This window comes from Strigops habroptila, unplaced genomic scaffold (genome assembly GCF_004027225.2).
Source record: "Strigops habroptila isolate Jane unplaced genomic scaffold, bStrHab1.2.pri NW_022045634.1_ctg1, whole genome shotgun sequence".
In the NCBI taxonomy this organism is placed as follows: Eukaryota; Metazoa; Chordata; class Aves; order Psittaciformes; family Psittacidae; genus Strigops; species Strigops habroptila.
Window position 1 is genome coordinate 71,151 of NW_022651110.1, and position 13,700 is coordinate 84,850.

The 13,700-nt window shown below is 61.0% G+C and overlaps 3 protein-coding genes across 4 annotated transcripts; 1 reads left to right on the top strand and 2 right to left on the bottom strand.

Moving 5' to 3' along the window:
• Positions 1 to 440: 440 nt before the first annotated feature.
• Positions 441 to 3,793, top strand: EIF3G (eukaryotic translation initiation factor 3 subunit G). The gene is made up of 11 exons (XM_030475242.1): positions 441 to 527; positions 810 to 859; positions 1,154 to 1,246; positions 1,333 to 1,421; positions 1,607 to 1,666; positions 1,895 to 1,999; positions 2,082 to 2,271; positions 2,354 to 2,461; positions 3,101 to 3,237; positions 3,334 to 3,440; positions 3,703 to 3,793. Exons 1-11 carry the CDS (start codon positions 508 to 510, stop codon positions 3,716 to 3,718), a joined length of 975 nt encoding a protein of 324 aa, XP_030331102.1. The 5' UTR covers positions 441 to 507; the 3' UTR covers positions 3,719 to 3,793.
• Positions 3,794 to 4,290: 497 nt separating this feature from the next.
• Positions 4,291 to 9,896, bottom strand: LOC115603394 (suppressor of SWI4 1 homolog). Of its 2 annotated transcripts, none has more exons than XM_030475231.1 (12): positions 9,849 to 9,896; positions 8,904 to 9,074; positions 8,726 to 8,827; positions 8,261 to 8,311; positions 7,549 to 7,719; positions 7,317 to 7,393; positions 6,672 to 6,776; positions 6,463 to 6,586; positions 6,291 to 6,369; positions 5,830 to 5,959; positions 5,598 to 5,761; positions 4,291 to 4,620 (listed from the first exon to the last, which is right to left on the bottom strand). In XM_030475231.1, the coding sequence occupies exons 1-12, from the start codon at positions 9,864 to 9,866 to the stop codon at positions 4,352 to 4,354; spliced, it is 1,461 nt and encodes a 486-aa protein (XP_030331091.1). In that variant the 5' UTR covers positions 9,867 to 9,896; the 3' UTR covers positions 4,291 to 4,351. The 2 variants fall into 2 exon arrangements, with proteins under 2 accessions (XP_030331091.1, XP_030331090.1); XM_030475230.1 differs by having other exon boundaries at positions 6,672 to 6,779.
• A 602-nt stretch (positions 9,897 to 10,498) lies between these two features.
• RDH8 (retinol dehydrogenase 8) lies at positions 10,499 to 13,568 on the bottom strand. The gene is made up of 6 exons (XM_030475197.1): positions 13,463 to 13,568; positions 12,492 to 12,653; positions 12,238 to 12,417; positions 12,055 to 12,148; positions 11,792 to 11,975; positions 10,499 to 10,723 (listed from the first exon to the last, which is right to left on the bottom strand). The coding sequence occupies exons 1-6, from the start codon at positions 13,566 to 13,568 to the stop codon at positions 10,499 to 10,501; spliced, it is 951 nt and encodes a 316-aa protein (XP_030331057.1).
• Positions 13,569 to 13,700: the final 132 nt, after the last annotated feature.

The window sequence follows — 13,700 nt, forward strand, 5'->3', positions numbered from 1 at the left end:
GACCTTACACTTGGCTTGGTTAAACTTCATAAGGTTGGCATCGGCCACCTCACAAGCGTGTCAAGGATGCACCTTGGATGCATCTCTTCCCACTGGAGATCCCATCCCTTCCCTCCAGCGTATCAACCGGTGTCATCACAAGCTTGCTGAGGGTGCCTCAATCCCAATGTCCATGTCGCCAGCAAAGAACAGGACCAGTCCCAACACTGATCCCTGAGGGACACCACTCGTTACTGGTCTCCAAGTGGACATTAAGCCATTGACCACAGCTCTTTGTGTGCAGCCATTGAGCCAGTTCTTCATCCACGGAGCGCTCCATGCCTCCAACTGATGTCCCTTTAATTTAGGGACAAGGATGTGATGCGGGATCGTGCTGAACGCTTCGCACCACCCCCGATTGACGGCACCAGCCCTGCGCCACCCCTCGCTCCCCCATAGCCCAGCCCCTTTCCCCGCCGGAAGCGGCGCCTCCTTCCGGGCTCGGAGCTGGAGGGAGGAGGCTCCGCGATGCCGACGGGCGACTACGAGTGAGGGGCCGGGAACGGGGCCGGCAACGGGGATACGGGGAGCGGGGCCGCGGAGGGCCCCGGGGGGAGCGGCGCTGGCTGCGGCCTGGTGGGGCTGAGGCCTACCGCGGCCTGAAGCCGGGGCCTGTAGTAGGAGCGGTGGCCGGCGCTGCGCGCGGTGCCGGCGGGTGGCTGCGGGTGGGGGGCCGGGGCTTGGGCCTGGAGCCGGGGCCTGTAGTGGGAGCGGCGGCGGGGAGGGGTGAGGGGAAGGCGGCGGGTCTCAGGCACCGCTCTCCCCCGCAGCTCGAAGCCCAGCTGGGCCGACCAGGTGGAAGAGGAAGGCGGAGAGGACGGTGAGTGTGGCCGCGGTGCCCTCCCCTTGTTCCTCAGCCGCTCCTCCTGCTGGTGAGCGGAGGAGCCGGTGTTGCTCCTAAAGCAGCCCCGAGTTGCGCCTGCTCCTTGTGCCGGGCTCAAAACAGGCTCCGGAGCCCAGAACTCCCGAGCAGAGTGTGCCTGACCCGGGACAAGGAGCAGGATCCCGGTTTCAGGGGCAATTTGGTGGCTTTTTGGCCTTTTCTCTGGGTTTTTAAGCCTCTTTCTGGGCTTTTTTTGTCCTTTTCTAACTCTTTCCCCTTCTCTTCCCGCAGACAAATGCATCACCAGCGAGCTGCTGAAGGACATCCCCCTGCCCGGGGTGCTGGGGGGCAGCCTGAGCGCCGAGGCTGAGCTGCTGAAGGGGGGTGAGAGCTGGGGGAGAGCCTGGGGGGCTGTTTTCCTGCCACCTCCTCCCCGTTGGACACTGTCACCTTGTCCCCTGTCCCTGCAGGGCCGCTCCCTTCCCCTAAGGAGCTCATCAATGGCAACATCAAAACCGTCACGGAGTATCGCGAGGAGGAGGATGGGAGCAAGGTGAAGGTGAGCAGTGTATCCTGAGCTCTCCTGTTCCCTCCCAGAGCCCCTCAGCACAGGGCATTGATCAGTTCCCACCGGCATTGATCCATATCCATAGGGATGTCCCACTGGAGCTTCTGCTGCTTTGAGCAGCCCCAAAATTGGCACAATTCCTGTGTTAATCGAGGGGGGGTTTGGCACCTTTACAGATCATCCGCACCTTCCGCATTGAGACCAGGAAGGCCTCCAAGGCAGTGGCCCGGAGGAAGGTGAGCGTCTCCCATGGGAATACCGAGGGAGGGAGGGAAAGCTGTGCTCCAGCAGGATCTGCTTCACCTCTCAGCCTCTGCTTCTCCCCACTCCCTCCCAGTCTCCTCTCGGTGGGGAGCATTTCTCTTCCCACTGCTCTGTGTTGGGGGTGGTTTCCCTCTTCCCACTGCCTGTTCCCGCCCCGAGTTGGCTGGTTTCCCTCTTCCCACCTCCTTTTCCCTGCTCAGAACTGGAAGAAGTTTGGCAACTCGGAGTTTGATGCCCCCGGCCCCAACGTGGCCACCACCACCGTGAGTGACGATGTCTTCATGACCTTCATCACCAGCAAGGAGGTGGGTTGGGTGCGGGGTGAAGCCGTCCCCGGGTGCGTGGTGGGTGCTGGGGGGCTCAGGAGTCTCCCTGTGTCCCCCCCAGGACCTCAACTGCCAGGAGGAGGAGGATCCCATGAACAAGCTGAAGGGGCAGAAGATCGTCTCGTGCCGTATCTGCAAAGGCGACCACTGGACCACCCGTTGTCCCTACAAGGACACGCTGGGGCCGATGCAGAAGGAGTTGGCCGAGCAGTTGGGGTTGTCCACAGGCGAGAAGGAGAAGCTGCCGGGAGGTAGGACATGGCCTGGGGTGGAGCTGGAGGTTCCTGGGTCTGCTCCAGCCTCACATCCCGCTGGATGTTCCCATCCCCGCAGAGCCGGAGCCGGTGCAGGCGCAGCAGAGCAAGACGGGCAAGTACGTCCCACCCAGCCTGAGGGATGGAGCCAGCCGGCGCGGGGAGTCCATGCAGCCCAACCGCAGGGGTGAGGGCAGCCCGGGGTGCACCGGCTCCACCGGGCAGCTGGGCCTGCCCCAGCCTTCCTCAGCTTTGTCCCGTCCTTCCTCGCCCTTCCCCGTCCTCATCCTCACCCTTCCCCATCCTCGTCTTCAGCCTTCCCCTGCCCTCATCCTTCCCCTGTCCTCATCCTTGTCCTTCCCCATCCTCAGCCTTCCCCTTCCTCATCTTTCCCTGTTCTCATCCTTGTCCTGTCCTTCCTTGCCCTTCCCCATCCTCATCTTCATCCTGTCCCTGTCCTCATTCTTCCCATCCTCATCCTTGCCTTTCCCATCCTTCCCTGTCCTCATCTTTGTCCCGTCCTTCCTTGCCCTTCCCCGTCCTCATCCTTCCCCTGTTGTCCTTCCCCTGTCCCCATCCTCAGCCTTCCCTTTCCTCATCCTTGTCCCTGTCCTTCCCCTTCCTCACCCTTCCCCGTCCCTGTCCTCATCCTTCCCCTTCCCCACCCTCAGCCTTCCCTTTCCTCACCCTTTCCCTTCCCCATCCTTCCCCTGTCCTCATCCTTGTCTTTCCCCATCCTCAGCCTTCCCTTTCCTCATCCTTGTCCCTGTCCTTCCCCTTCCTCACCCTTTCCCTTCCCCTTCTCTAACCCTCCCCTTCCCCACAGCCGATGACAACGCCACCATCCGTGTCACCAACCTGTCGGAGGACACGCGTGAGACTGACCTCCAGGAGCTCTTCCGCCCTTTCGGCTCCATCTCCCGCATCTATTTGGCCAAGGACAAGACCACGGGGCAGTCCAAGGTGGGTGCTTCCCCTTTTGGGGGGTTGGGGGGGGCCTCGGGAAGGAGGACCCCCCCTCCGTGCTTCCTCTCACCCTTTGCCTTCCTCCCACAACAGGGCTTTGCCTTCATCAGCTTCCACCGCCGCGAGGACGCGGCGCGGGCCATCGCCGGCGTCTCTGGCTTTGGCTACGACCACCTCATCCTCAACGTGGAATGGGCTAAGTGAGGACTGGGGGTGCTTTGGGGGTACCAGGGGTACTTTGGGGGTACCAGGAGGAGGTTTGGGTGCTCTGCGAGGCACTTGGAGGGGTACCAGGGGGTGGTTTTGGGGTGTTGGGAGGCAGTTTGGGGGTACCAGGGGTGGTTTGGGAGGTACTGGCGGTGGGTTGGGGGCACCATGAGGCACTCTGGGGGTACGGGGGTGCTTTGGGGGGGTGGTTGGTACCGGTCTCCCCTCTCCTTACTGCCCTTCTCCCCTCCACAGACCCTCTACCAACTGATGGTGGTGCCGGTGCCGCGCCGGGTCCCGGTGAGAGCACCTGGGGCCTCTAAATAAAGACACGAGCACTCTGCTACCCCGGTGTGTGGGGCTGAGCTCTGGTGGGTTCCCATCACCGTACCATGGCCAGGAAGGGCTGCCAGTGGCCTGGGGAGGGACCTGCTGTCACCATTCCTGCTTCCAGCTAAGGAAAAGGGGGATTTGTGCCCAAACTGGGTGTCCCCCCATCCTTTTTTGGTGGCTGGGGGAGGGTTGGCACCACCTTGTGCTGGGACTGATGGGACCTTGGGGGTGCCATCAGGGGACAGAATGGGTGCCCTGCTCCCCGGGGTGCAGCGCGGGCCCCAAGGTGCAGGCAGGGCCATGCCCCTTGCGCTGTTCTCTCACTGGAGCCACCCCAGGGTCACATCCTGCCCCTCTTTGGGGACACTGCGGGGGCAAGAGGTTGGTGTGGGGGGGGGGAAGAACACTCCCATCTCCTTCCTGATTCCATTGGGGCAGCATGGAAAGGTAGGGAGATGCTGCTCCAGCCCAGGGCACCCCCATTCCCCCCCTCAAGCACAGCCACAGGCAGTCCATTCCAAGCCATGTATTCCACAGCAACAGGGATTGGGGAGGTCCCAATCCTGCTCCCTCAGTGCTTCCCCTTCCTGGCACGTCCCAGGCGCTGGAATATCGTTTTCCCCTTTGGCAGCAGCTTCCTTTGGCCCCTGGGCCTGGCGGCAGCACCGGCTCCTCGCTGTGCTTTGGGCCCGGTGCCACGGTGCCGCCGCGGGGCCCCCGGTGCTGTGGGGTGAGGGTTGGAGGTGGTGGGATGCTCCGGTGGGATGCGCCGGCGCCGCTTCCGGAGCCGGGAAGGGCCCAAGGAACGTCGCTTCCTCTTGCTGCGGTCAGGGAACAGATCTTAAAGGGGGGGATGCAAAGGAATAAAGGGGGGTCAGCATAAAGGAGGGGATCGGTACAAGGGGGGTTGGCATAAAGGGGGTTCAGTATAAGGGGGGTGGGTATAAAGAAGGGTCAGTACAAGGGGGGTCAGTATAAAGGGGGTCAGTCTAAGGGGGGTCAGTATAAAGGAGGTTGGTATTAAGGGGAGTCAGTATAAAAGGAGTTGGTATAAAGGGGGTCAGTATAAGGGGGGTCAATATAAAGCAAGGTTCAGTATAAGGGGGGTCGGTATAAGGGGGTCGCTATAAAGGGGGCTCAGTATAAAGGGAAGTCAGTATAAAGGGGGTTGGTATAAAGAGGGTCAGTATAAGGGGGCTTGGTATAAAGGGGATCAGTATAAGGGGGGTCAGTATAAAGGCAGTCAGTATAAGGGGGGGTCAATATAAAGGTGCTCAGTATAAGGGGAGTCAATATAAAGAGGGATTCAGTATAAAGGGGGTTGGTATAAAGGGGGTTGGTATAAAGAGGGCTTAGTATAAAGGGGGGTCAGTATAAGGGGGCTCAGTATAAAGGGGGTTGGTATAAAGGGGGGTCAGTATAAAGGGAGGTCAATATAAGGGGGCTTGGTATAAATGGGGTTGATATAAAGGAAGGTCAGTATAAGGGAGGTCAATATATAGGGGGTCAGTATAAGGGGGGTCGGTATAAAGGGGGTCAATATAAAGGGGGTCAGTATAAGCGGGCTCAGTATAAAGGGGGCTGGTATAAAGGGAGGTCAATATAAAGGGAGATCAGTATAAGGGGGGCGGTATAAAGGGGGGGTCGCTATAAAGGGGGGTCACCACAAAGGGGGTGCTGGGGCTGGTGCTGCCGCTGTGTCAGCGCGTTTACTTTGAACCACCCTCACGGCGAGCTCGAGCTTCAACGTGTTCTCATCAGCCACAGCGGGGACAGGACGGGACGGGGGGGCTCGATCCCAGCCCCCCCACACTCACCCTGATCCGGCTCCTCGCCCACCTCCCGCCGGTAGTGCTCAGCATCGCTCTCCTCTTCCTCCTCCTCCTCGGCCGCATCCTGCTCCGGAGCGCCAGGATCCTCAGCGCCGCTATCCCCGTCCTCCTGCTGCCGCTTCCTGCGCATCCCCTCCAGGCTCTTCTCCCTGCGGGGCAGCGCGGGGTCGGGGGGGGCCGGTGCTGGGGCCGGTGCTGAGGGCGGTGCTGAGCTCACCTCTGCGCCTCCCGCTGCCGCCGCTTGCACTCCACGGCCGCCTCCTGCCGCTGGCGCCGCTCCGCCCGGAGCCGCAGCTTTGCCTCCTTCCGCGCCAGCAGCTCCTGCACCTCCGCCTCCGACTTATGGACTGGAACAGAGCGGGGAGCGCCGGCGGGAGCACCCAGAGCCCCACCGAGAGCACCCGGAGCCCCGAGAGCACCCAGAGCCCCATTGAGAGCACCTGGACCCCAGCAAGAGCACCCGAAGCCCCTTGAGAGCATCCAGAGCCCCATTGAGAGCACCTGGAGCCCCAGTGAGAGCACCCAGAGACCCACTGAGAGCACCCGGTGCCGCATTGAGAGCACCCAGACCACAGCAAGAGCACTTGGAGCCCCACTGCGAGCCCCACCGAGAGCACCCGGAGCCCCACTGAGAGGCCCACTGAGAGCCCCCGGACCCCACTGAGAGCACCCACTCACTGAAGCCGTGGTAGAGCACATTGCCCTGCGCCAGCCCCTCCTCAACCTTGCTGAGCCGCAGCGTCATGCGGGGCCCGATCTATGGGAAGAGCAGCGGGATGTGGAGGCTCCCGGTGGATCGCTCCCGGTGGATCCCGCTCCCGGTAGCCCCGGGAAAGGCCCCGGCCCGGACCTCGGTGAGGCGCACGGCGCTCTGCTGCGCCTTCATGTTGCCTCGGCCCGCGTAGGCCTGTGGCAGCTCCAGCACGTTGTGGCTCCCATCCTGCTCGGCTTCGCTCTCCGAGAGGTTTATATCCCTGGTGAAGGGCAGGAAAGTGGTTGGGAATGGGGTGGGAAGCACCTTGGGGACCCCTCGGTGTGTGTCCCCCCCCCGCCACGTACTTCACCAGCAGCTCACTGATGTCTTCCAAGCGGCTCATGTTGGGGAACTTCTCCTGCAGCAGCTTCTTGAGGCCTTTGCTCACACCCACGGGCACGACTTTGACGCTGCTGCGGGGAGGAAGAGGAGGAGGAAGAGGAAAAGGAGGAGAAGGAAGAGGAGGAGAGGTAGGAGGAGGAAGAGGAGGAGGAAGAAGAGGAGGAGGAGGAAAGAAGGAAAAGGAGGAGGAGGAAGAGGAATAAGATGAGAAGGAAGAAAAACAGGAAAAGGAAGAGGAGGAAGAGGAATAAGATGAGAAGGAAGAAAAACAGGAAAAGGAAGAGAAGGAAGAGAAGAAGTAGGAGGAGGAAGAGAAGGAGGAGGGAGGAGGAAGAGGAAGAGGAAAAAGAGGAGAAGGAAGAGAACAAAAAAGAGAAGGAAGAGGAAAAGGGAGGAGAAGGAAGAGGAGGAGAGGTAGGAGGAGGAAGAGGAGCAGGAAGAGGAGGAAAGAAGGAAAAGGAGGAGGAGGAAGAGGAAAAGGAGGAGGAGGAAGAGGAAAAGGAGGAGAAGGAAGAGGAGAAGAAAGAGGAGGAAGAAGAAGAGGAGGAGGAATAGGCCAGCGCTCTGGGGCACAAAGCCCTCACTGGCAGCAGGAGCAGGACACTCACTAATGCCTGAACTCGAGGAGCTGCGTCTCCGTGTCGTAGGTGATGAGCAAACACCTCTTGATGCTGTTGAGGTTGACCTGGCGGAGGAGGAGACGTCACCTCAAGGAACCTCCCCTCCCCATCTCCTCCAACCCCACCATGGGGCCGAGCAGGAGTTAAACACCGCGTTAAGGCACCCATGGGTGCTCTCCCTGCCCCAGCGATATGGGGCCAGCCCCCCGAGCTCCCTCACTGTGCGGACATTGATGGAAGGGAACATGTTCTGGAACATGCTGGCCATGAGCTTGACGTGGATCTGCTGCAGCCCGAAGTTGCTGAGCACCAGGAGCGGGTGGTGGGTGAACTGCTGCTCGTGCATCCGGTGCCGCTTGAGCGACGAGACCACGTCCCTGATGAGCGAATACTGAGGAGGGGGAGGAGGGAGGAGGATGAGGAGGGGATGAGGATAAGGAGGGATGAGGATAAGGAGAAGGTGAGAAGGGATGAGGAGGAGGGAATGAGGATTAGGAGGGGAAGAGGATAAGGAGGTATGAGGATGAGGAGAGATGAGGATGAGAAAGGGATGAGAATAAGGAGAAGATGAGGATGAGGAGCGGATGAGAACAAGGAAGGGATGAGAATAAGGGGAGGATGAGGAGGGGATGAGGAGGGATGAGGATGACGAGGGGATGAGGACGAGGAAGGGATGAGAATAAGGAGAGGATGAGGATGAGGAGGGGATGAGGACGAGGAAGGGATGAGAATAAGGAGAGGATGAGGATGAGAAGGAATGAGGAGGGGATGAGGGGGGATGAGGATGAGGAGGGATGACGAGGGGATGAGAATAAGGAGGGATGAGGAGGGGATGAGGATGAGGAGGGATGAGGATATGGAGGGGATAAAGATAAGGAGAGAATGACGAGGGATGAGGATGAGCAGGGATGAGGATAAGGAAGAGCACCCACCTCCATCACTTTGAAGGTGAGCGTTGGGCCCCCGGGCAGCCGGAACAGCTTCTGCAGGGGGGGAAGAAGAGGTACCAGTGGCCCCCCCAGTGCCACCACCCGTGTCCCCCCGGTGCCACCATCCCCCCGGTGCCCCCGGCCCCGGCACAGCCGCGTCAGTGCGTTTACTTTGCTTGGAATCACGGGCTGGATTCAGGGAGCTTTTGTCATCATCTGCGTGTGCCATGGGGATGTGGGGAATGGGACAGGGAATGGGACACAAGAATGGGACATGGGGAATGGGACAGGGAATGGGACACTGAATGGGACATGGGGAAAGGGACATGGGGAATGGGACACGGAATGGGACACGGGGAATAGGACATGGGGAAAGAGACACGGGGAATGGGACATGGGGAAAGGGACATAGGGAATCGGGCACTGGGAATGGGACACTGGGAATGGGATATGGGGCATGGGACTCACCAAGTTGATGCTGGACATTGATTTACTGAAGACCAAGAAATGCGTTACCCCCAGGGGCCCGGCCACGGCCACAAAGTCCTTCAGGGAGTTGCTTTTCCGCACCTACGGGATGGGAGGGACGGGCTGAACCCCCCCGTTCCCCGCCCCATAGCGAAGCGGGGGGGGTCCCGGTGCGCACCCGCAGGGCTCGGGCCGTGTAGGGCTCCATCACCCGCCGCATGTCGGCCACGAGGTGCCGCAGGCTGCGGCCCCCGCGCCCGCGCTGGAACACGAAGGAATGGGGCACGGAGCCGAAGTCCTGCTGCGCCTGGAGCTGCGCCGCTGCCCGCTCCCGCTTCTGGCTCTTGCTCTGGGAGAGGGAACGTCGGGATGAGGCCGGGTCTGAGCAACCCCCCCGGTACAACCGCTCCCCCCACCCCGTCCCCTTCCTTTTCCCTCCACGGGTGCCCCCGGCCATGTCCCGTCCCCCCCGTGTCCCATTCCTGTATCCCATTCCCATGTCCCGTCCCCTCCATTCCCTGTGTCCCTATGCTGTTCCCGTGACCTGTATCCCATCCCAGTGTCCCATTCCCATGTCCCATATCCTGTATCCCATTCCTATCCCCATGTCCCATTCCCTGTGTCCCATTCCTCATGCCCCATTCCCCATGTCCCATTCCCATCTCCCATCCCAGTGTCCCATTCCCCATGTCCCATTCCCATATTCCATCCCAGTGTCCCATTCCCAGCGTCCAATTTCCATGTCCCATTCCCATCCCCGTACCCCATTCCCTATGTCCCATTCCCATGTCCCATCCCAGTGTCCCATTCCCCGTTGCCCCGTTCCCATTCCCATCACCGTATACCATTCCCCATGTCCCATATCCCGTGTCCCGTTCCCATCCCCGTATCCCATTCCCATATCCCGTGTCCCATCCCCGTATCCCATTCCCATATCCTATATCCCGTTCCCACCCCCGAATCCCATTCCCATATCCCATATCCTGTGTCCCATCCCCGTATGCCATTCCCATATCCCGTTCCCGTCCCCGAATCCCTATCCCATATCCTGTGTCCCATCCCCGTATCCCATTCCCATATCCCGTTCCCGTATCCCATATCCCGTTCCCGTCCCCGCCCGCACCCTGCTCTGCCGCCCCATCTTGCCGCCTCCACCACGTGGCCACGGCCTCTTCCCTCGCGTCACTTCCGCCCCCCTCCCTTCCCGCCCGCTGTTGCCATGGTTACGCGGCCTAGTCCGGACCCGCCCCCCCCCGGCCCCGCGGCGCAGGTCAGTGCGAGGGGCGGCGCGGGGGGAGCCACGGCTTTAATGGGGACCCCCACAGGCCCCACAGCCCCCCACAGCCCCCCATTGCCCCCCACAGCCCCTCGTGTCCCTCATTGCCCCCCACAGCCCCTCGTGTCCCTCATTGCTCCCCTTACCCCAGCTCCATTGGGTCCCCCATTGCCCTCCATTGCCCCAGCAGCCCCCTTAAACCCCTCAGAGCCTCCCCAAAGCCCCTCATGTCCCCCCTTGCTCCCCCTACCCCAGCCCCATGGGGTCCCCCATTGCCCCAGGAGCCTCTTAAAACCCCTAAGAGCCTCCCCAAAACCCCTCATGTCCCCCATTGCTCCCCTTACTCCAGCCCCATGGGGTCCCCCATTGCCCCAGGAGCCCCCTGAAGCCCCTCCTGTCCCCCATTGCTCCCCTTACCCCAGCTCCATGGGATCCCCCATTGCCCCCCGTTGCCCCCCGTTGTCCGTGTCCCGCGGGGGCACCCTGGGGTGCCGCGCTCAGAGCGGGGTGATGTGGCGGCGCAGGCAGCCGCAGGTGAGGCAGCGCAGGGCACCCATGCTGAGCTGGAGCAGGGTGCTGTGCCGGAAGAGCAGGCGGTGGTAGGTGCGCACCGAGAGCTCCCCGGAGGGATCCGCGTACTTGAGGGCCACCAGCGGCGTGTACAGGGGGTTGGTTTGGGTGCGGAAGGGTGGGCGCCGCGCCGTGATCACCCCAACGATGGCCTGCGATGGGAGAGGGCGGCTGGATCCGACTGGGAGCATCCAAGGGAAGGGAGCAGTGGGTCCAAGGAGTGATCGTGCCCTAGAGATCCCACTTGGATGCTGCATCCCATGTGCTCAGCACAAGGACATGGAGCAGAGGAGGTCACAAGGACTGGAGGTGCTGAGTGGATCCAAGGGGGATGAGCAGCAGGTCCAAGGAGTGATCCTGCCCCAGAGATCCCACTTGGATGCTGCATCCTGTGTCCTCAACATGAGGACATGGAGCAAAGGAGACCACAAGGGCTGGAGGTGCTGAGTGGATCCAAAGGGAAGTAGTGACCCTGCCCCTCTGCTCTGGTGAGATTCCACTTGGATGCTGCATCCCATGTGCTCAGCACAAGGAGATGGAGCAGGGGAGGTCACAAGGGCTGGAGGTGCTGAGTGGATCCAAGGGAGAGGAGCAGCAGGTCCAAGGAGTGATCCTGCCCCAGAGATCCCACTTGGATGCTGCGTCCCATGTCCTCAGCATAAGGACACAGAGCAAAGGAGACTATAAAGGCTGGAAGTGCTGAGTGGATCCAAGGGAGGGGAGCAGCAGATCCAAGGAGTGGATCCAAGGGAGAGGAGCAGCAGGTCCAAGGAGTGATCCTGCCCTAGAGATCCCACTTGGATGCTGCATCCTGTGTCCTCAACATGAGGACATGGAGCAGAGGAGGCCATGAGGATGAGCAGGGGCTGGAGCAGCTCCCGTATGGAGAACATTGGGGCTGGGGAGGAGCTGTGGGGAGACCTCAGAGCAGCTTCCAGCATCTGAAGGGGACTCCAAGAATGTGGAGAGGGAATTTCATCAGTGATGGGACATAAACCCATCAGTTCAGGTTGGAGAGAAAGAAGTTCTTCCCTGTGAGGGTGGTGGGACACTGGGATGGGTTGAATGGAGAAGGTTTGGATGCTCCATCCCTGGTGGTGTTTAAGGACGGGGCTTGGAGCAACCTGCTCTAGGGTGAAGTGTCCCTGCCCCATGGAAACTGGATGATCTTAAGGTCCTTTTGAACCCAAAGCATTCCATGATTCCCATGAGCCCCACACCTCAGCCACGGCCCCGGGGCTCTGCCCCAGCGTGCGGAAGATCTCCTGGGACGCCGGGATATAGATGTCCTTGAAGTAACTCAACGTGGTCGCATCCGTGCCGGGAAACTCAGAGCGAGAAACCTCCTCCAGCAGCTTCACCTCGAAATCCGTGTTCACCGGCCCCGGCTCCACCATGGACACGCTGGGAGGGCAAGGGGGGGTCCATGCTGTGGGGCCGGAGCCACTTTTGGGGGGGTTTTGGGGTCTCCCGTTGCACTCACCACACGTTGAACTGCAGCAGTTGCACGGCCAGGCTCTCGCAGAAGCCCTCCACGGCGAACTTGGAGGCGGCGTAGACGTCGTTGAAGACAATCCCTGTGCACCAAAAGGGGTTGAGCTCGTCGAGGATCCCCCCACCTTTGGGTGCTGAGCTCAAGGGGACCCCCCCCTCCTCCCCAGCTCACCCTGCAGCCCCATAACGCTGCTGACCACCACGATGTGACCGCTCTGCCTCTTCTTCATGTCGGGTAACACGGCCTTGATCATCCTCACGGCGCCGAAGAAGTTGGTGTCGAAGATTCTCTTCATCTCCTCCACGCTGATGCTCTCCACCGGCCCCACGTGCCCCACACCGGCGTTATTCACTGCAGCACAGGGTGGGGAAGGGCTCAGAGAGCCCCATAGGTGCCCCATAAGTGCCCTTAAGCCCCAAACTCACCCAAGACGTCCACCCGGCCCCCCGGGATGCTCGCCAGGCACTCGGCCACGGAGCCATCGCTGCACACATCCAGGCGGTGGATGCTCAAGGTCTTTCCCAACGCGGATCCCGCTGCTTCCTCTAGTTTGTCCTTCTTGCGCAGGTCCCGCATGGTGGCGATGACTGGAGGGGAGCCCCAATCCCGTCACCAGGATCCCAGCGCCCCGAGGGGCGAGGCAGGATGACATTCCCTAAGCTGCTTTGGTAACGCGGAGCGTAATCCCTGCCCGGGGCTAAGCCCTGCTCTGGGGTCAGGGGGAGGACAGCAGGGTCCTGGCTACACACGTGGAGTCATGGAGGCACACGTGGAGTCGTGGATACACACATGGAGTGATGGACACATGGAGTGATGGACACATGGAATGACGGACACACACGTGGAATGACGGACACACGTGGAGTGATGGACACACACGTGGAATCACGGACACACACATGGAGTGATGGACACATGGAGTCATGGATACACACGTGGAGTGATGGATACACACGTGGAGTGATGGACACACACGTGGAGTCATGGATACACACGTGGAGTCATGAATACACACGTGGAGTCATGGATATACACATGGAGCAATGGAGACACACATGAAGTGATGGACACATGGAATGATGGACACACACATGGAGTGATGGACACACACATGGAGTCATGGATACACACATGGAGCAATGGACACACACATGAAGTGATGGACACATGGAATGATGGACACACACATGGAGTGATGGATACACACATGGAATCACGGACACACACATGATGACACGAAGACCACACGCATGTGGGACCCCGCCGCATTGCCCCTATCACTCTGGGGCTGCCCCATAATCCCCCTTCTCCTCTCAGTGACGACAAGAGACTTCCCCTGCAGGGTGCCCCCATGCCCCTTCACCCCCCACCCCACAGCCCGTCGCGGGGGGCTCACCCTGGAAGCGGCGCTGTGGGTCCTGCGCCAGGCGCACGGCCACGGCCAGCCCGATCCCGGAGGAGCAGCCGGTGACAAGGACCGTGCGGGCCGGGGGGGCGGCCATGGCTCTGCTCCCCCCCGCGCCAAAGGCTCTTATGAGCTCAGCGTCACGTGGGGAGCAGGATCAAACCTCCCCAGGGGCGGGATATGGGGGGCCTCGGGGGGGTCTTCACTGCCCCCCAATACAGGGCGTAGA